General features: G+C 36.3%; 1 protein-coding gene across 2 annotated transcripts in view; it reads right to left on the reverse strand.

Moving 5' to 3' along the window:
• Positions 1-399: 399 nt before the first annotated feature.
• The window catches only part of SLAIN2 (SLAIN family member 2), a 75,434-nt gene continuing 53,071 nt past the window's right edge, over positions 400-22,762 (reverse strand). The window contains exons 7-9 of one of the 2 annotated variants that reach the window (XM_025921317.2): positions 19,534-19,611; positions 4,520-4,838; positions 400-3,421 (exon numbers count right to left, since the gene is read on the reverse strand). In XM_025921317.2, the coding sequence (XP_025777102.1) occupies positions 3,355-3,421; positions 4,520-4,838; positions 19,534-19,611 (464 nt within the window). In that variant the 3' untranslated portion in view covers positions 400-3,354. The remainder of the gene's footprint in view (positions 3,422-4,519; positions 4,839-19,533; positions 19,612-22,762) is intronic. The other variant, XM_025921318.2, reaches the window with a different exon arrangement.

The following is a 22,762-nucleotide window of genomic DNA, read 5'->3' on the forward strand; positions in this document are numbered from 1 at the left end:
AATATACATGATTCACTAAATAAATACATTTGGCTTGAAAATGTATTAATTTTTTCCTTTTGGAAACTCGTATATATAATAGCTTTTTGCTTATTTTATATATGCTAGCTTTTTGAAAGTAGTATCAATTCGTAGCAGGTGACAAAGTTCTAAGAAGCTACCAATTTCAAGTAAACTATAAATATACTCCAAATAATCCAAATATGAAATAAATAGGACAAGGAAACTATAACATGATATATTCCATCTCATGAAGATCAAGTTTGAAAGGGAAATATGACTTGGGTCTGTGTGTTTAAAAAAATCAGCTGAGAAATTTATTAAAACCGATTGTAGGCAACTGGGGGTGGGGAATCTTACCATATCCAGAAATTAATAAAACACTTGAAAAAACAAGTATAAATTTAATAATAAACATTATGGTCAGGCTGTTTATTAAGGAGGCAACCACACATACAAGTTCAGCTATAGAAATGTTTGCAAATCAAACTTCATGTGATCTAAAAAGGACCATGCGTAATGTCAAAAATGGACGTCTGTACATTCAATAAAAATTTAAACATACATAGTCTAGATCATTCTAGAGTTATACAAATGTCTGGGGACAAATATGTATCTAATTTCCTTTCAAAAAAACTTTTTTTATAAAAGTGATGTATTGAGATAGTTTTAAAAAGTATCTGACAATTATGAATGGTCCCCAGTTTTACAAAATGTGATTTCCAGGGCATGAAAACTGAAAAAAGTCAACTCTTCAGAGAGTGTTTTATATTATACAAACAAGTTCTGTAGAAAAATGATCCAGCAAATGCTTGAGTTAAGAATATTTATATTTTTTTCCAATTTTTTTACACTTTTATTAACACACTTACAAAAAAATAACATTCAAACACTGAGAAAATTAAATAACTTTGGAAGCAGAGCTCATAGCCTTCTGCTTACATATAAGTGACAATTCTGGGCTGTTGGCACAGAAAAATAATCAACATTCATAAAACCTTTACTACTATATATCAAACATAAGTTAAAATCATAGGCACTAGTTTATCAAATCCACATTTCTTCTGTAAGACTAACCACAGTGAATCCTTAGATTTTCCCAAACAGAAAAATTGGCAATACACAAAGGCTTTCTAGTAAAAAGGCAATTTTTCTCTTTAGGAACCTAAAAGCCAATAGTCTGTGGTAGTACGACAGCAGGTAAAATAATGTTTTACCCAACTCAGATCCAAATACGTTTTTAACAAGTGATGAAATATTTTAATAAAAAAAAAATAGACTTTTTTTCTGATGCAGCCATTTAAAAACAAAGTTAAATAACCTGAATACTCCTTTTGAAACAGATAATCTAACTTAATGTAATGGGTATTTCAAATAGAGTTAAAATTCCTTGTAATTATTAGATTGCAGCATATTTTTCTTTTGCAATGTTGCACTGAAACTGAGACCTATTGTGTTGTATATATGATTTTAAAAAGAGACAGTGGCTAGTCGTTTTACTTAAGATTTTTTACATGAGATACCCCCCACCCGAAGCAGATGCTTTCTTTATCTTCCTCTGAAAAGCAACATTTTTTAAGTACATCATCATGTGGAATTCTGGCGCCATCCTTTCCTGACCCACACCCATCACCCTCATAGTCAAGGATAAAATTTCTTCCTTGCATTGTACACCAAAATACATTAGCACTGGCAGTTTCAATCTCCAGCTGCTGGGCTAACTGAATGACTCCCTATTGGTCAAGCTAATAAAAAATACCAAGGTGTCATGGCAGAATGGGGGTCTTGGTTTTAAAAGTTTTATCAATTTCTCAACCTATCAACCTCAACGCTATCCTGAAGATCAAGTTTCTCATTTCTCTCTCAGTATCTTTTGCCAACTTACAGAATGTCTTTGACTAACAGGAAATGAACTTTCGTTCAAATCGCTCAAATCCTTTAGGTGACCTGACAGCCAATATTTCAGAGCCATTTAAATTAAATATTTCAAAACAGACCTCACCATGAAAAAGGAGAAGCCTGCTGAAGAAAGTTTTAGTCTGGTAATTGTCTAGGAAAACCAAAATAAGTGATTTCCAGGATATACCTAAGGGCCACTAGACAGCAAGTATTTAACAGGTTAGAGTCATATATAGTGGGTTTCCTTTGTTACCAAAAATGTAAAAATTAACGTAAGGCAGAATCTAAGTCAAAAGGGACAGTATTTTCAAGGATGTTTTATACAGTTACCTAGTTTAAAGTGGATCAACTCAAGTAGGATTCAGCAGACTATACTTTCCTACCACATAACAGACCGTTGTGTCAATAGTAACAATACAACTGTCATTACCAGAGATTTTGTAAGTTAAGTGCATAGATTTTTTTTCCCCCTCTCTCTCATTGTATGGTTTTGTTCCAGGTTGTAAGCACTGAGGCGGTGATGTTTATATCAAGATTAAAGACACATACTACTTGCTCTTTCCTATCATGGTAACCTGTTAATAAAAACATGATCTCCTAGTTCTCTAACAGATATAATAGCATGTGAAGAAGTTGGCTTCAATAGCAAAGGCTATCTTTCCTGAGCCAGGAGCTATAAAGTTTAGAAAGATTGTACAACTGACATTAAGCCCTTTTGGCAATCAAAACAAACACACAGAAGTCCGATGTGTCAATGCAACGTGGTGGATGCACGGTGTAACATTATCTCGCGGCGGTGATACGTGAGCTACATCCAAAACGTAAGGTTAAACAAAATGACAGTTTTTCCAGTGAATCTGCAAAAAATAATTTATAGAATTCTCACAAATTTAGGTATCACGTTTGAAATCCCTAGCCTAGATTTCTTCCTACCCCCACCCTCCCTTCTATCTCAATCTAGTTTCTTGGAGTACTAGTGAAACATTTTACATAATTAGTCAGGATATTAGTTCTCATTAACACAAATATTTATTGATACTATTTATACAGTAAATTAGGTTGAACGTGAAGTTTTGGATAGCTTGAATTCACCATTTTCTTGTGCACAAAGGTATTCTCTCATTTACAAATGGGCATTTCTCTTTGGCATCCGTTAGTTTTTTGCCCAGATATTGGCCTCTGTCAAATATTAAAAAATCAACTTAGTTTCTATTAAACAAAACTAAATGTGATTCCATGGAGAGTGATTGCATGATTACCAAACACATCTGATGTTAAATGTCATTAAAGTGCTGCTTGATCATCTCTGTCAGTTTGTGCTAATTAAGACAGAGAGGGCTGGGATTTATCAATCCCCAGAGTCTTATCTGAACAGTCTGCATATAAAAGTTGTCTTTTAGCCTGGTGAAGGGGTATCCATGAAGCTGTGGACCTCTGCATTCTCATCTCTGCTGGTCAGTAACAGCCATCTTTCCAACTGTCATCTTTCATGCTACCATAGGTTTTAGGAGCTGGCAAGGATCTGAAATAAAGCAATTTCATTAAGTGATTTAAAAGGCTTCATGAAATGTTACCATATATATTAATTACTTTGTAGGAGGCACCCTGATCCACGAAGGTTGTTCCAGGGGATCACTGAGGTCAAAAGTCTAAACAGCTTATTTGCATCACACAAGTCCCACCCTTGGCATTTCTACAACTTTCAAGTTTTACTGGCTGTCAGGTGACTTCACTAACATCTTTTTGTTAACACAGCCACTACAGTAAAAGAAAGGAAGACTCTCATTTCTTCCAACAGCATGGATCACCAACTTTTAATTAATTAATTAATTAAAGGGGTGGGGGGCAGAGTGATGACTGTGATAGGAGAGACTTAGCATCACCATAATTAGAGAGGTAAAATGGCACCGTGCTTAAATGGACTTTTCAGTCAGACATACTTAGAACTGAAAGCCTTTTTATCGTGTAGTCTCAGGCAAATTACTTCACCTCATTAAATTTCTATATTCTCTTCTGAAAAATAAGGATAGCCACAGTTCAATGTTCATGCTATTGTAAAAGTGCCTTAAGGTCCATAGAAGTTATTTAGCAGTGTAGCTGTTGCACTCTACCACTGAATTCAGAAATGTAATTTATCTGACAGTGACAAAGATGTGGGTAACTCAGTTTAAACACTTACGAGATGAAAGCCTTTTCAAAGTTTGAAAACCACCCTCCTGGATTATACTCAGATTTGGTAGCTATAAGTTTTGTCTTAAATCTCGCTCTAGGCTCTGATATGCTTCTTTATCTTTACTGAGTAACATTATATTCAAGATGAACAAATATCACAACCAAATTGAGTGGTTCTAACATTTTTTTTTCTAGGAGTTTTTGGAGATGCCTAATCATGTTAGGTATCTGAGCAAATCTGATCTGAACCAAAGTGGTATGATACCCCGATGTCTTAAGTGATGATTTCTTTAAAACAATAAAGTAATGTTTTATTCAGATTCTACGAAGACTCTAATGGGAACCTAGTAGCACTCTATGTTTGCTACCACAAGCGGTGAGGGGAGTGATTCCAGTCTACCCACTTTCCTATGCTCAAGACTGCTGGAACAGAACATCTGCTGCTTACCTGCGCACAGGCTGTGCAAGTTTGCTGCGAGGCACTGGTATACCCCCAGCAGAAGGGGCACTGGGTCTGGGCAAGCCGCTTCTCATCGCTGTTGTCCCTGCAGGTCTGGTTAAAGTAGTGCTGTTGATATTGTGGGGAGGATTTGCTGGGACTGTGTTCTGAACCATGGGCGGCCCAGGTGAAGAGGTGTTTTGTGTGAGCTGTGTTGTTTCTTGGCTACCAGGAGAACCAGAGCCATGGTTACTAAATGCTTTTACTGGTTGCCGGAGAGCCAAAGGAGACGGTGCTGCAGGGGAGCGGAATTTGCCTGGAGAAGGTACTGCAAAATGGCAAAGAAAAATCAATGCTTTTAGTAGAAACCAAATGTAAGTGAAATCAGTGCTTTATGTTACACTTGATAACATCAGTACATCTGTATTCACAACAACTCACTTGACACAAATGCAAGGAATAAAGAATATTTGTGGGCTAACAGAACAACTGGTAAGTCCTAAACAACCAAGTCCTTACTCAGAGGACTGCAACTGTCCTTCACAACCGTGTTTTAACTACGCCAGCTAGGAATCCACAATACCAAACAGAAAAGGCACTGAAGGATTTGAGGTCACTGTAGCAGCTAACCTGGGCCTCATTCTGGAAATGAAAAAAAAAAAAAAAAAAAAAAAAAAAGTGACTCCACATGGTTGCTAGAATTTGAAACATACTCTCCCTTCAAAAAAACATTCATGTAAACATGTATCAAGTAAGTCCTGTATCACCTACAGCGTAACTTAAGATTTGGAAATAAAACATTAAAAGCAAAATAAAACTGCCTCTATTGGTGTGTTTTGCCAAGTAGAGAAGTTCTAAATCTAGGGGCATATCAAGATGTGTATGAAGTCAGAGGATAAAGATAGTACATTCTTCTGGAATGGCGATTCTACTATGTGATAAGTTAAAACATCTTTATATCTCTCCCCCCCCAAATAAATGAATATTAAAATAAATAAATAAGTTTTCAGCATAAACATTTTAAAGAACGACTATTACAGATATATTTTTAAAGATATAAAGAGAAATATAAACATAAAGAGAAATAAAAGATTTTTAAAAGAATTAGAACTTTTAAAGATGAAAAGCTTACATCCAAAATGCTAAGTTTATTAGATGGGAATTAATAGCATTTTAGATTGTACAGAAGAGGTGCCTGAAGATACAATTAAGAATTACCTAAACAAAAGCATACAGAAAATAAAAAGACTCCAAAAAATACAATGATAAACCTTCAGTGTACAACAGGTCAAGATTATATAGTCTAACATACGCAACTGAGGTTCCAAATGGAGGAGGGTATAAGAGGCATGGAAAATAGTTGAAGAATGGCTGAAAATCTTTCAAATTTAATGGAAACGATAATATCACATATTTAAATATGTTCAAAAACACTCCAAGCATAGCAAACAGAGAACACCACATCAAGGAACATTGTTGCCAAGTTTCTAAGATGAATAATAAATTTAAAAATATTAGAATACTTTTTTTTAAAAAAACAGAGGAACCAAGATAAAATAACACAGACTTCTCAAAAGAAATGAAGCCAAAACACAATAGAAAAACATTGTTTAAAGTGATTAAAAGCCTGTCAATTTAGACTTCTATATCCAGAAAAATTACTTTTTAAAATTTTTATTTACATTCCAGTTAGCTAACATACAACGTAATATTAGTTTTGGGTGTACAATACAGTAATTCAACACTTCCATACAGCACCAGTGCCATCAAAACAAGTGCACTCCTTAATCTCCATTTCCTATTTAACCCGTTCCCCACCCACCTCCCCTCCAGTAACCATCAGTTTGTTCTCTGTAGAGTCTATTTCTTGGTTTGCCTCTCTCTCTTTTTCCCCCCTTTGCTCATTTGTTTTGTTTCTTTAATTCCATAAATGAAATCATATGGTACTTGTCTTTGTCTGATTGGCTTATTTTGCTTAGCATAATACTCTCTAGCTCCATCCAGGTCATTGCAAAAGGTAAGATTTCATCCTTTATTATGACCAAATAATACTCCATTGTATACATATACCACACCTTCTTTATTCATTCATCAGCTGATGGACAACTTGGGCTGTTTCCATAATTTGGCTACTGTAGATAATGCTGTTATAAACATTGGGGTGCATGTATGCAAAACTATTTTTCAAAATTAAAGTCAAATCACAGACTTTTAAAGACAGAAGTTGAGAAAAGGTATTGCCAGCAACCATTTACTAAAAGAAATGTTAAAGGAAGTTCTTCAGTACAAGAAAAATGATACCAAATGGTAACCCTGATCTGTATAAAGCAATAGTGCCAGGAATGGGAAATACATTGGGAAATATAAAGATCTTTAAAAAAATCATATTTAAGTTTCACTAAAAGATAGCAATTTAAAATAAAAATAAAACATACTCTGGGATTTAATACACACATAGAATTAAAATAAATCACAAAAGTGGCAAAAAGGAATGGGAAGGAATGAAAATATACTGTTTTAAGAGTACATTATGGGGAGCCTGGGTGGCTCAGTTGGTTAAGCATCTGAGTCAGGTCATGACAGTTTGTGAGTTGGAGCCCTGTGTCAGGCTCTGCACTGACAGTGCTGAGCCTGCTTGGGATTCTTTCTCTCTCCCTCTCTGTCTGCCCCGTACTCTTTCCCTCTTTCAAAAAAAAAAAAAAAAAAAAAAAAAAAAGACTTACATTATAAGGAAGTGGGATACTGCTTGAAAATAAAGTGTAATAAGTTAAATATGCAAAAAAGTGATGTATGAGAAGTAAACCAACAATAAAAATAAAGTGTAATGGTTTTTTTTGTTTTGTTTAAAAAAAATTTTTTTTAATGTTTGTTTATTTTTGAGACAGAGCATGAACGGGGGAGGGTCAGAGAGAGAGGGAGACACAGAATCTGAAGCAGGCTCCAGGCTCTGAGCCATCAGCCCAGAGTCCGACGCGGGGCTCGAACTCATGGACCCTGAGATCGTGACCTGAGCCGAAGTCGGACGCCCAACCGACTGAGCCACCCAGTGCCCCATAAAGTGTAATGTTAAAAGGTACTTAGCTATTCCAAAAAAATTACAAAGTAGGGATAAAGGAACAAAGATCTGAAGGGACTAAGATAAAACAAATTGTGAGACAGTAGATTTTTTAAAAATTTTTATTGTTTTTTAAATGTTTGGTTGTTTTTGAGAGAGAGAGAGAAAAAGAGAAAGAGAAAGAGAGAGAGAGAGAGAGAGAGAGAGAGAGAGAGAGAGAGTGTGTGTGTGTGTGTGTGTGTGTGTGTGTGTGTGTGTGAGAGAGAGAGAGTAGGGGAGGGACAAAGAGAGAGGGAGACACAAAATCTGAAGCAGTCTCCAGGCTCTGAGCTGTCAGCACAGAGCCTGATGTGGGGTTTGAACTCACAAACTGTGAGATCATGACCTGAGCCAAAGTCAGATGCTTAACTGACCGAACCACCCAGGCACCCCAGGAGACTTTACACCAACCATATTAATAATTAACTGCAGTAAATATGAATAGTAATCACTCCAATGAAAAAGTAATGATTGTTGTCGGTATGCACAGAAAAGAGCAACATGCTCTCTAAAAAGAAACACATTTTAGACATAAAAATGTAAGTTATAAGAAAAAGGACAAAGATAACAACAGATCAAATTGATCATGAAAAAGCTGCAATGTCTATACTATCAGAAAAAAAGATTACCATCAGAGATAGAGTTCATACGTTGAAGTTGATTCAGATGAGAGCATAAAAATTCTGTGTATATCCAAACCAGATGCACAAAACACATGAAACAAACAGATATAACTGAAAGATGGGGGAAAAAGTCTATGGTTAGATATTTCAACACCACAACTCTCTCGGTAACTGATAAAACAAATAGAAAATCAGAAAGGACACAGAAGATGAACTGGCTTGATATCTACAGAACACTCTACTCAACTGATCACAGTTCAAATATTCATCAGCAGGTGAATGAGTAAACAAATTGTGGTATATCCACACATTAAAATACTACCCAGCAATGAAAAGGAGTAGACCGCTGATACAAAGGATGACTCTAAAAATTATGCTGAGTGAATTAAGTGCCAGACACAAAACAGTACACACTGAAGGACTCCATTCATATAAAATTCTAGAAAAGGCAAATATAGTTTATGGTAACAGCAGATCAGATATTTGCTTGAGGTTGGGAGGACTGACTGGGAAGGAGTACAAGGAAACTTTTGGGGATGATGGAAATGTTCTAGAACTTTACAATACTGGTGGTTACATGAATGTATATTTTTGCTGAAATTCAAATTTTGTGTTTAAAATTCCATCTGAATACAGCTGACTTTAAAAAAACTCCAAAAGGGACTCCACAGTACAGCATAGCTGAGAAGAATGTCTCTCGAATCAATCATGTCCTGGTCCTCAACAACTGTTACAGTCTCCTCTGGCAGAAAACTGAAGATGACCACAGGGCCTTAAGTACCCCTGAACAGCAAATTTCATGATCTTCATAGAAGATTTTTTTTTTTTTTTACTTTACATAATCCATATTCCCCTTTCTATAGATAGTGACTATAAAAACATTTTCACAGTTCCATTCTCTTCAATCCCACCTTTGTCTCCCTTGCCAGACTAGTCTCTACCCATGTTGCTTCAGTGCCTTCCTGGAGGATTACTGAGTAACCAAGGCTCTAATTCATCTAGTCATTACCTAAGGATGGGGCCTAGACCTGCTCCCTAGTACCAACTCCATAAAAGCCATCTTTAGTCCTAGTTTTCCCCATAGTTGGGAGTCTTTCAACCAGGGTTTTGTTTTGGTGGGGATGCAGGTTTCAGATAGGAGCAAGAATAAAGTTCAGAGGATCATAAGTTTCAAAGAGCATTCTGGAAAAGTCTGAGCAGTTGGGGAAGGATGGCAAGGAGGTCAGATTACAAAATGCACTAAAACACTGTGAATGACAATCTGTTAAATGAGGGCTGACTGAAGAGTTCTAGGCTTCCCTTTTTTTTTTTTTAATTTTTTTTTTAACGTTTATTTATTTTTTTGAGACAGAGAGAGACAGAGCATGAACAGGGGAGGAGCAGAGAGAGAGGGAGACACAGAATCCGAAACAGGCTCCAGGCTCTGAGCTGTCAGCACAGAGCCCGACGCGGGGCTCGAACTCACGGACCGTGAGATCATGACCCGAGCTGAAGTCTGACGCCCAACCGACCAAGCCACCCAGGCGCCCCTGGGCTTCCTTCTTAATGGCAACTGTTACAATGAAGTTAAGAGTGTTTCATTTCTACAGGACAGCCTTGTATGCACTGGAATACATCTATAATGCTTTGAATGTCTTACCCAAACCTTATATTGAAAATAGGCTTTGTGAAAAGCATCTTTTCCTCTGGCAAAACTTCTGTTAATAGTTATACCAGGGAAATGATTATTTCCTGAAATTTTTTAAAAATGTGAATCTCAGACTTCCACTTGGGAAAAATGGGATAGATGTATTTTTCCCTATTTCTCCCACTTAAGTATAATTTAAAACCCTGGGCATGATATTACAGAACAGCCATAAGAAAACTGTGATGTGGAGAGGAAAAAGGAAGATTGCCTTGGGACTTTGGGATGAGACGAATGATATGGTAATGAGTTGCTAGGGTTTTCTTTTTGCTTCATATATCCCAGATTGGAGCTGAAAAAGCTGGCAACCTGGAAAAGCCATCAGATGTGACAGACAAAATAAAAGCCTACTCTCTCTAGCCAAAGAACTGGGAAAGAAAACTTTTAGATGGTAACTGTTCTACTGCAGCCAAACACCACAAACTGTAGCCCTACTCTCATCCCCATCAGCAAAGGCTGGTGAGGTATCTAGACTTCTATCTTCTTGTGAGGTTCCACCTTCTTGTGAGGTTTAACAAGGTGCCACAACACCTTTTCCAGGAAGGTGTCAGACAAGATAGTAACCAGATATTCTCTCCTCTCCTCATGGGTAGGAGTCAGAGGAGGTCCAGTGGAGAGTCAGGACTCTGATGATTGCTCAGTGGTAACAAGACTACCTCCATCACAGTGTGAGTGGAGACTGAGTGGGGAGCCAGAACTCCAACCTCCACCCACCTGGCTTCTCCCTCTTGGGTGCCAACAAACACTGAGTAGAAAAACTGGGCTTCTATTCCCACCTACCTGTAATGAAATGCCCCAAGCCTCATCCACCAATGCATGAGTGGTGTCAGAGAAAGAGACATAAAACAAAAAAAAAAAAAAAAAACTAGAAATATAGTATCAGTGATACTCAGTGATACATATATATATATATAAAATTATATAGATATAAAATTATATAGATATCAAATATATATATATATCAATCAAACCCCATGATCAAATGGGGTTTAATCAATCAATATAATCCACCACACTAACAGGCTAAAGGAAAGTCACATGATCCTGTCTATTGATGCAAAAAAGCATCTGACAAAATTCAACACATATATATTCATGATAAAAATTCTGACAAAAACAGGAATGGGGGAACTTGAACTTGATAAAGAGCATTTACAAAAAATCTACAAATACCACTGTACTTAATGGTGAAAGACTGCTTCCCTTCTAAGATCAGGAACAAAGCAAAAATATATGCTCTTACCACTTTTATTCATAGTGCTGCAAGTTCTAGCCAGTGCAATAAGGAAAGAAAATAAAAGGCATATAGGTTTGAAAGAAACATTCTTTATGACTGTTACATCAAAAATCCCAAGGAATATACAAAAAGAACACAATTTCTAGAAATACTGAATTCAGTAAAGTCACAGGACAGAAGATTAACATATAATAATTGACTGCATGTAGTAACAGTAATGAATTACAGAAATCAAAATTAAAAATGCAGTAACACTTGCATTGCTCCCCCCAAAAAGAAATACTTAGAGTAAATCTAATAAAAATAATAATAATTATTTTTTATTTTTATTTATTATTATTTTTTAAATTAACGTTTATTTATTTTTGAGACAGAGACAGAGCATGAACGGGGGAGGGGCAGAGAGAGAGGGAGACACGGAATCGGAAGCAGGCTCCAGGCTCTGAGCCATCAGCCCAGAGCCCGACGCGGGGCTCGAACTCATGGACCGCGAGATCATGACCTGAGCTGAAGTCGGACGCTTAACCGACTGAGCCACCCAGGCGCCCACAAAATAATAATAATTTTAAAAAGCTCAGCAAAGAAATCTCAGCAAATATCACAGGTTAGCTGTGAAAATCAAATGAGCAATAGGTATATAAATAGTTGGTAAAATGTAAAATATTACACAAACTGTAAGGCATACTATGTCTGTGCCTTTCTTATCTAAGGAATATTAGTGCCTTTCAACCTGTTGCAACTGAGTTCTCTGGAAAGATATTCAACAATGCCACTCAAGACAGTTTCCTAGGCCATCCTTATAAATTAACTAAAACACAGGGATCAAGTTAGGCTCTATTGCCCAAATTATGACAATAGGTTATAATTTCTCTTTACTAATTCTGGATACTTAAAGCATCAGATGAAGAAGCCATGTTATCTACTCAGAGCAAGAATTAGAACTCTATTTATAAAACTGACATATGACTGAGAATGCTAACCTCAGTATTTAAGTAACCTTAAAATGAAATGGTGGGTGATGTGAGGATTCATATTTTTTAAAACATTCATTTTTGTCTTTTAATAAGCATTTAATAAAAATGTTAAGTCTTCTGAGGTTTAAAAACTACAACAGGCACTTTAGAATGGGAGTAACTGAGTAAACTATGTACTGTTTTTAGCTTCTTGATAAATATTCAGAGAATTTTTTATAAATAATATTATCTCGGGGTGCCTGAGTGGCTCAGCGGGTTGAGTGTCTGACTTCAGCTCAGAAAAGAATTGGACAGGGGCGCCTGGGTGGCTCAGTCGGTTGGGTGTCCGACTTCAGCTCAGGTCACGATCTTGCGGTCCGTGAGTTCGAGCCCCGCGTCGGGCTCTGGGCTGATGATGGCTCAGAGCCTGGAGCCTGCTTCCGATTCTGTCTCCCTCTCTCTCTGCCCCTCCCCAGTTCATGCTCTGTGTCTGTCTCAAAAATAAATAAACGATAAAAAAAAAAAAGAAAAAAAGAAAAGAATTGGACATAAATCATTCCAAAATGAAGTCTAAGACAGTAAGAACACAAGAGTTACCATATGTGATAGGTTATACTTTAAGAGAAATAGACAATGAAAAGCAACTTTTATAGAACAAGAGAAATAAGAAAGATGGAAAAGGATTCAAGAGAAGGCAACAGATACAGAGGACAGGCAAAGAACATCTGACATATGTCCACAAGAGTGCCCACAAAAAAGAAAGCCAATGCAAGAGAAAAGAGTATTAAAAACTATAATTCAAAGACCATGTCTGAAATTTAAATATATGTGCAACTCCATAGTGAAAGAATATACCACATATCTGGGGAAATCAACTCAGAATGACCAACATTAAGAAATATTCTCATAAATTATTGAACTTTAAAGGAGAAGAAAACATCCTTTGGATATCCAGGAAAAAAAAAAAAAAACAAATAGATGTAACAGAGACAACCTTTTATTCCTGACAAAAATGGAGTAATATATTTAAGACATTCAAGGAAAGAAATTATGAGCCAAAGATTTCATATCTAGCTCATTAATTTCAAATATAAAAAGGGCAGACAAACTTTCATCAACAAAAATTGAGGGAGTGGATACTGTTCCTATAATTTTTTAAGGAACCTACTAGAGAATGAGTTTCAAACAAGAAAAATGATTGGTGGCACAATAATGTACAGACTAGCAGTAAGCATCAAATATGTATTTAAATGTAGAGCTAAGACTAAATGAGATACATAAAAGAGTACAAATATTTAACTTGATAATGTTATACAGTGTAGCCATTTAAAAAAAAAGGAGTGAGCATATGCAAAAGGCTTTATAGACTATTTTCAGTAATCATATTGTACGGTACTATGCTACTATTTTCCCCAGATTTTGTGTATAATATAGGATAAAACCAATTGTTAAAAGATATTCTAGGGGCACCTGGGTGGCTCAGTTGGTTGAACATCCAACTCTTGACTTTGACTCAGGTCATGATCCCAGGGTAGTGGGACTGAGCCCCGTGTGGGACTCTGTGCTAAGGGCAGAGCCTGCTTAGGATTCTCTCCCTTACTGCCCTTTTCCTCAGCTTGTGGGCTCTCTCTCTAAAATGAATGAATGAATGAATGAATGAATGAATGAATGAATGAATAAATGATATTCTACGTGTTGACGAGACACAGGATTCTCAGGGCAAGATAAAGATACAGATGCAAATGAAGAGATTAAGTAATTACCCTTAAGCCCTGAATTTGAATATGAAGTATTAGCATGGACTCATGAAGGTATTCAATCTTAAAAACTATGCAAACACAAGTAAACACATACATTTATTAGCTCTAGTAACTAAAAAGATCTAGAAACAATGATCAAGCTAGTAGCAATTAGTACAGCTAAAAACTCAAATTTTGGGGGTGCCTGGGTGGCTCAGTCAGTTAAGCGTCTGACTTCAGCTCAGGTCATGATTTCACGGGTTTGTGAGCTCGAGCCCCTCATTGGGCTCTGTGCAGACAACTCAGAGCCTGGAGCCTGCTTTGAATTGTGTCTCCCTCTCTCTCTGGCCCTCCCCTGCTCGCACTCTCTCTCTCAAAAATAAACATTAAAAAAACAAAAACAAAACAAAACAAAAAATATATATATATCCCCTCAAATTTTGCTTTTGAAATACCATTTCCTACCAAAGGAAATCAGGAGTTTGTAGAAAAACAACTAAATACAGGTCTATGGCAGGACATGTACAAATGTGCCATACCAGTTGGCAAGAATTTATCAAAGACTACTAGGGCTGTGTCCAAAAAGACTTGAGAGCCAACTTGTAGAACCAAAGTTGGGAAAATATCCAGAATGAATCAAAACACATAAAAATATTTTTTTTTTTTAAATTTTTTTTTCAATGTTTATTTATTTTTGGGACAGAGAGAGACAGAGCATGAATGGGGGAGGGGCAGAGAGAGAGGGAGACACAGAATCGGAAACAGGCTCCAGGCTCCGAGCCATCAGCCCAGAGCCTGACGCGGGGCTCGAACTCACGGACCGCGAGATCGTGACCTGGCTGAAGTCGGACGCTTAACTGACTGCACCACCCAGGCGCCCCAATATTTAAATCTGTAAGTTCATAATGATAAATACTTAAGAAAAATATTGGTCACCTTTGGAAGATGGCAAATTGCCAATTTATTTTGTAACTGGTAAAACAGTGAGAAAGAATATGCATTTATTCGGAATTTTCTAATGAAAGTATACTGCTGTGCTAAGGGCAGGGCCTGCTTAGGATTCTCTCTTACTGCCCAAAGAAAAAATTTCTCTTTATATATACATTAAAAAAAAAAAAAAAGGAATGTTAGAATTGAAATAAACCAATTCTGCAATACCTAATAAAGTAAGGATATCGGCATTAAGTATCAATGACTGCTAATATCACAAAAAGGAGGCGATCTTGCTTTATGCACCTGTGGCTAAAGCAGCACCAACACCTTAGGGCAACACCTCTTGCCCTAAAATAGCAAAACTGAATCCAGTTAAGCATCTAAATCCAATTACCAATTTATGGGAAATACAGAAAAATCTGCTAAATGACATGGAAAGATATCAGCAAAATCCAGCCTGTGTATCTACATCCACATCTCCAGGACAAATGATCTAGAGGCTTCTTCAAATGAACTTAACAAGGGGGAGTAAAGAGTTGGAGGAAAACTATAAATTCAGAGAAACTTAAAAAGACATATATTAAAGATGCAAAACTACAGTTTCATTACTGGATGATAAAAATCATACAGAGAAGTAAGGAAGTGATTGCTATAAAAATTCAGAAGAAAGGCTACTCTGGGGGAGTGGGTCAAGAGAGGACTGTGTTTGGAAGCAGTTTCTGAAGCAGCAAGTTAGAGTCTCCTGGTATGAATGGTGGTCACAAGGGGGTTGCCTTATAATACTTCATTAAACTCTGTATATATTACGTGGTTTTCTGAATTTGAGTTATACTTTAAAATAGCACAAATTTAAATAAACAGATTTGTAAATTAGAAATCCTTTTAAATTTATTAATCTTAAGTTCTTAGAAAAATGTACTAGAGTATATGAAAGGACAAGTCAAAAAGTTCTATAATCTCAGAATATGGAGAGAAATATTTTAAAAGGGTTAATGTACAACCTGAGGAAAAACTAGAAAGTAAAGAAGTGCACTAAGTTATAGTTTTACTATTATAAAAAGTGTTTCCTCTCATGGTAGCAGCATTTTTGCCTTCCTATAAACTTGGGGGCTAGGAGAAATCAAAATATAATGAGGTTAATCAGACTGTAACTTAAATATTCTAAAATGCAGTCAATATTTAATGAGAAAAATAAAGGCACAAGTTTCAGAGAAAAGAAAATTCTGACCTAGGTTTTCTCAGCAAAAGAAACACGTAGTCAAGACCTAACTAAAGAAGAAAATATAATCTTGGAAAATCACAGAAAAACTTATCAACTCTAAGTAAAATCTATTCAATTATCGTTCCAAAAATAGCATGAAATAACTAACAGGAATTTGTATGTTTGGAGGGAGCCCTGCACCCTCTCTCTTCCCATTCTCTCAATTTTATGTAGCAAAATCATGGGAAGCGGAGCTACTCCTATCATTTTAACTGTATCTAAAAACTCTGTACAGCAGAGGCTGGCTTTGACTACAACTATAATAGACAAAAAAGTAAAGAAGGATGAGAAAGGCGGGGGGAAGAAAAGCATATAATGAGTACATCTTGTTTATGATACAGATTCAATAAATACTTGTGAGTTGATGAAAAGGGAATATAAGAAATTTTAGATTCTGGATCCAAGTTAATGGCAAAATTCCTAGGTTCTCCATTTTCAGATAGTCTGATAACAGCATTTTATTATTTTTTTTTATTTTTATTTTTAAAAATTTTTTTTTCAACGTTTTTTTATTTATTTTTGGGACAGAGAGAGACAGAGCATGAACGGGGGAGGGGCAGAGAGAGAGGGAGACACAGAATCGGAAACAGGCTCCAGGCTCTGAGCCATCAGCCCAGAGCCCGACGCGGGGCTCGAACTCACGGAGCGCGAGATCGTGACCTGGCTGAAGTCGGACGCTTAACCGACTGCGCCACCCAGGCGCCCCTGATAACAGCATTTTAAACGCCTATCAATATGGCCTCTTATAAACACTGCTTATTTCACTTTAAATATTCAAAATATAGTGAATTAAAGCAGTGCTGGACAACCAACATTCCGTCCTTAGTTGCCTCTCTCCTTCTAAAGTACGTTTCTACATAGGAATTTGTCCTGATCTATACATTCACTCTTTCTAACTAGTCTTCACTTTTTCCTTCTGACTTGGTGAAGTCTCTACTTTGTTTATTTCCTCTTTGCTGTGTTCCCAACAAGGAGGAATGAATAATATCTCTTTGTCAAAGCAGTTTAAGCAGTCATGCCTATGAAGACTTAACAATACACAATGGATTTTTTCTTTTCTTCAAAGAGAGAAATAGGCTGAAGAAACAAACAAAAAAACCTTGCAAGAAGAAAATGCGGAGGAATGTGTCCAGGCTTCCTTGAGTTAGTGGCATGACTGTGTTCATTCAACAAATGTTTATGACGTGTCTCCTGGTGCCAAGCAATACACTTTTACTTCCCTTCCCATATTCAAACTCCAGCTACTACTAAATGCAATTAAAATCAAAGTGATATTTCCAATTGTTAAGGGAACCACCTTCTCCCTCTTCCCATGATCCTGTGAGTCCTTAAAATAGGTACACCAACTTTCTAGAAGATGTTATAGGCTCATCACCATGATGGAACAATTGATTTATGTGACAATTTACTATCTAGTCCATGTGTCTTTAGTCCAGGTTTAATGTACCAAAGGTACCTATGAACATACGGTATCTGAATCTCGTCTGCCTCACATCCCTATTCTTATAGAGAATACCACACAGTCCAATGCAGACTCCTCTTTTTCAAAATCTAGGTATGAGGAAAAATTAGAAAATCCACTTGGCCTTGGATCCAGGAGGTATTCTCCGATTCAACGTTTCCAGTAATTAACCTAATTATTTTCTTTTTCATGGGGCTTGTACTCAAGACTCAAGAGTCGCATGTTCTACCAACTGAGCCAGCCAGGCACTATTAACCTAATATTTCAAATCCTATTGTATATCTGTGTCTGTTTTTCAATTGATTCAGAATTTCTAGTAGTATAAAATGATCATCCCAAAGCCATAATACCAACCAAAAAATATGAGTCTGGATTAAGTTAAATAAGAGATTTAAAAAAATGAAACAAAACAACAAAACCCAACACACACACATACAAACTTTCCCTTTACTAAGTCAACTAGGTAGGTAAAGGTACCAGGAATTATGAGATTGGGTTTTCCTGTCCATCTTTTCATAGAGGGTGAGTGTTTGGTGGCTTAGAGTCACAAAAATACATAACCTCCACGAGCAAAAGCAAGAAAGAAACAAAATTGGCCAGAAGTTTTGATCTTATTAACCTAATAAATAGCAAAAACTCCTTAAAAACCGAAAATTATTTAAATCTACCTGATGCCCCTCAAAATTATAAAGCAGCTTACAGAGACATACAACAAAATTTATACAAAATTAAAATCCTCTGTTTTATTATGGTATAGTAATGATTTGTGCTGTTTTAGATACCACAATCCTTTCATGCTCCTGTTTTCACCTATTTCTCACGCCCCAGAAGTACTCAAAAATATCTAGAAGTCTCAAAAACAAAGAAGCATTAAGGTCCTCAAATAATTTCTATAAAGCCACTTTTCTATAATGATTCCTAGTATGTCACCTTTTCTATCAAAAGAACATATAATATCCAGTCAGTTATATCTGACAGTACCAGAAGACATCTATATTGGAGGGCTCTGATCAACTTCTGGTATTCAAAACACAAATATTCATGTATCCAACATTTCCACTTGACTATTCTCTTTCCTTCAGATTCTATTATCTAAAATAATTTCCTTAAGTCATATTTAATCCAAATGATTACCAAAACACTTACACACTAATGAACTTGCTAAAATATCTATTTCAGTACTTCAATACCCATATTAACCAAATCTTTTTCTTTAACAAATCAAATCTCAAACCTCCTCTTTGCACATAATGTCCTTTAATACTTTATCCTCCTCATATATCTTTGTTATTTATTGAGTTTTGAAGCGGTCAGGAAATCTACATGTTCTGGACAGGGGAAATACTATCCCCACTGCTTGTATCTATTATGACCCATTTCCTCTGAGGCTTCTGTTCATTTTTATTACTGCTGGTCTATGCAATTCCACGGTTTTTCTCCAATTCTACTTCTTTCTAGCTGCCCATAGATCTAATAATCTCTTCAAACCAATATGATAGCTTTGGTGTCCAACCTTTAACTCTCAGTTTGAAAAAAGCTACTACTCCCATAAGCAGTTCAAACATTATCAGTTCACTGCAACAACCTGTGATTTAACATTTACCAACTTCTAATGTGAAAGCATTCCCATTTCACCCTACAGATACGTATATACAAAAGTCAGAAGAAAGAAATTTACACACAAAATGTCTGGCATTTGGTTCATTTTAAGCATTTATTAGTTCATCTATATTAAGTTAAACAATGACCTTCAGTTTTAGATTGGTAAGAAACATGATAAATTCTCTAATAGAAAATATTACATATCATTTATTCCTTTCAGTAGAGCAACCCAATACATACCTCTGGAGAAAATCAGTTTCTTCTGGATTTATCCAAGTAACAGAGAATAAATCCACATTAGTTTATTTAAAAAAAAAAAAAAGACTAAAACGTGCCCTATAAACATCACTGACTCAGTATGCCAAAAGATATGAGATTTAACTAACTGTTAGACCATTTGCTGAAATGTAAAACTCAGTAAGAGGCCGTAGTTACCTCTTTTTGTAGATGAAGTTTGAAGCAACTGTTTGGCTTTGAGGGAAGTACGAGGCAAATTTTTCAGCCTTTGCGAAGCTGTTGAAAAATAAGGAACTGTAATATTTGCCTGAAAGGACAAGATAAAGGCTATAGCTTCTGTAAACGTGAATATTTTAATACATACTTGAAAATTTATCAAGGAACAGAAACCGTAAGGTGAAAATATGTTAGACTCCTAGAAGCAGAGGAATCTGAAAGTGATGCTTAGTGCATTAAGTTGGAAAGAAATAGGGATGGAAATCTTAGTGCAAAGTGCATACTTTCAGAAACAGTTTCCTATAGATGAGAAAATCTACAATACTGTAAGCCAATCAAAATATTAAAGAGAAAACAAACCACCGGCAAACATGCTACAGGATGCAAAGAATATAAAGCTAATTAAGTAAAAGTGATGAACACAAGCACACAGTATAGAATAAAATAAAAGTAGTACTTGTTCAATGCAAAAAAGCAGACTTTGGCGAAGCAGTTATTGTTAGATGAATTGCCCTAACATAAAACAGTAATCTCCATACTCAAAAAGGAGAAGAAAACTCAGAACCAGGCAGGTACTCAAGGGAGTCAAAATCCAGTGGCTTTAACACATTTAACATCATCTTGCTGTAGAATAAAACTAATTTATACTTTAGACTTTGGGTAGCAACATATCTGGTCTGTGCACATATGTATGTGGGGTGGGGAGGGGTATATGAGGGGGGCTGCACAGTGTGTGTTGGTGGGATTGATGGGTTTGGAAGAGTCAAAGCATCTCCTTCTTAAAGTGATCAATGAGAAGTTCTAAGCTTTCTTCAAAACTCCTAATCTATTAACTGTAATGAAACTCTCAAAAGTAGCAGCTCAGAGCCATCCAGAGTTAAAACTCACTACAGCTTCACTGAACTGAAAAGTCCCAAACCTACCAGTATAGTCGCCTATTTAAGTGGTTCTAAAATGTCACTACTGATTTGAAAGTTGGACTTCATATACCTGTGGGATTTATATGCCAGAGAGAGAGAGAGAGAGAGAGAGAGAGAGAGAGAGAGAGAGAGAGAGAGAGATATCCCACAACCATAAATCTGGCCAGCATTTAAACAATCACTGGGTTGATAAGGGAATACTTGATAATACCATCAAAGAGAATTAAGGAGAATTTCTCTTTTGCTCTATTGCTTAACCCTATCAATGCTGAAAAGCTATTGTTTCCCCACTGTCTGAGAATAAATATTTTTAAAGAGTAATAAATGTATGTGATTTCAAATTTACAGCACTCCACATGTTACTGTAGTTAAATAAGACACCAATTTAGCTTAAAGATTCCCAGGAAGACTAGTAAAAATTTCTCCAAACCTTAAAAAAAGTCAGTTTTATAATTACCTCATATCTACCCCACAGAAATACAGGATGCCATCATCATTGAATATTCTTACATATTTATTCATATATCCTTTCAATCATTCATAGGGTCATTCATTTACTCATTCATTCACTGCTGTTTTTCATTCTTTCAAATATTTAATTATCTACTTTATTTCTGGTACTGTTTTAGGTACAATAGATTCATTTAATAGCCAACTAGAAAGACAAAATTCCTACTTTCATGGAACTAACATTCTGGAAGGAAAGGAGAAATAAATAATAAACAAAGAGTCAAACAGTCATATAGTGATAGCTGCTAAGGAGAAAACTAAGTAGGGAAGGCAGAGAGGAAATGGGAGATATAAGTTGTGATCATAAATAGGGTGATCAGGAAAGAGTTCCCTGAGATGACATTTGCTCAAAGATGTGAAGGAAGGCAGGAAGCAAGCCATATAGATATCTGGGGAAAGCATTGCAGATAGAAGGAAAAGCCATGGTAGAGTACCTGAGGTAAGAGTGTGCCCAGGAACAGGAAGTAGGCCACTAGGATTGGAATAGAGTAAATAAGGGCAAAAGGTCACCGACTGTATTTACGCTGGCAATCCACAATACCTATCAACAACTGAATTTTTTTTTTTTTTTTAAATTTTTTTTCAACGTTTTTTATTTATTTTTGGGACAGAGAGAGACAGAGCATGAACGGGGGAGGGGCAGAGAGAGAGGGAGACACAGAATCAGAAACAGGCTCCAGGCTCCGAGCCATCAGCCCAGAGCCTGACGCGGGGCTCGAACTCACGGACCGCGAGATCGTGACCTGGCTGAAGTCGGACGCTTAACCGACTGCGCCACCCAGGCGCCCCAACAACTGAATTTTTTTAAATGAGAGCTTAACATCAAATAGAATCTATAATTTGTTTTGGAAAGGTCATACTTAAATTAATAGCTATGATAACTCCAATGAACTTTATTTATCCCTCAAGTTTCATGGGTCACAACATGAAAACTATCCAATGGGAATTTGAAGAATAAGATTGCAAATAGAATCAGGCAGTGTACTCTAAATTTGTCTGATAAAATTTTTACAGAAGGAAATGAGTGATTTTCCTAAGATACTACATAGCCTTGTATTACCCTTAAATAAGAAAACCAAATTTTTATCTGAATTATCAATCTTAACTTGATCAGTCTTCTAAAGACAAAATTATTTTTAAATGACAAAGTGTAGTAAATTGAAAGTCTCCAAATCCTTCTAAAATAATAGAATTCAGTGTGTTAGCTGTTTAAAAATTCTTACGGTTTCCTTGGTTTCTCTTTTAATATTTATATAATTCCAATCAGCAAGACTCCACCGTGAAAAGTAACGATGGCACAGTAAAAATATCATTCTCTCATGCTACCATTATTTAGGTTGAAGTCTTCCTCCACTGACCAGTTCCAAAAACCTTTGTATTTGTGTTAAACCTACACCACCATTTTCCGAGTCATTCTAGCTCAAAGTTTTCTTACTTTATTTCCATTTAGTCTCCATGCAGTTCTGTAGATCTCTTCCTTTACATCTCTACTGTCTCCTACACATTTAATTCAGACCTTCATCACCCTATTTTTGAATGAGAACAGTGGCTTTTTGGGTCTCCACTTTGTGGATTGTGCATCGAGGGAAGGACAGTGAAAGTGCTGTCCCACCCCCCAACTCCAGTGTAGGCAGTAAGTGAGTGAATGGTCTGTAAGGAATTCAGAACAACAACAAAAATATCCCAGCTTGATCTGTTTTTTTATCATCATCATGTCCCAGGATTAATAATCAATGTCAGTAATAAAATGCTCCTCCCTGAAGAAAACAGTTTGTTGGCCT

This window comes from Puma concolor, chromosome B1 (genome assembly GCF_028749965.1).
Source record: "Puma concolor isolate L17-30 chromosome B1, mPumCon1.1.hap2, whole genome shotgun sequence".
NCBI classification, from domain to species: Eukaryota; Metazoa; Chordata; class Mammalia; order Carnivora; family Felidae; genus Puma; species Puma concolor.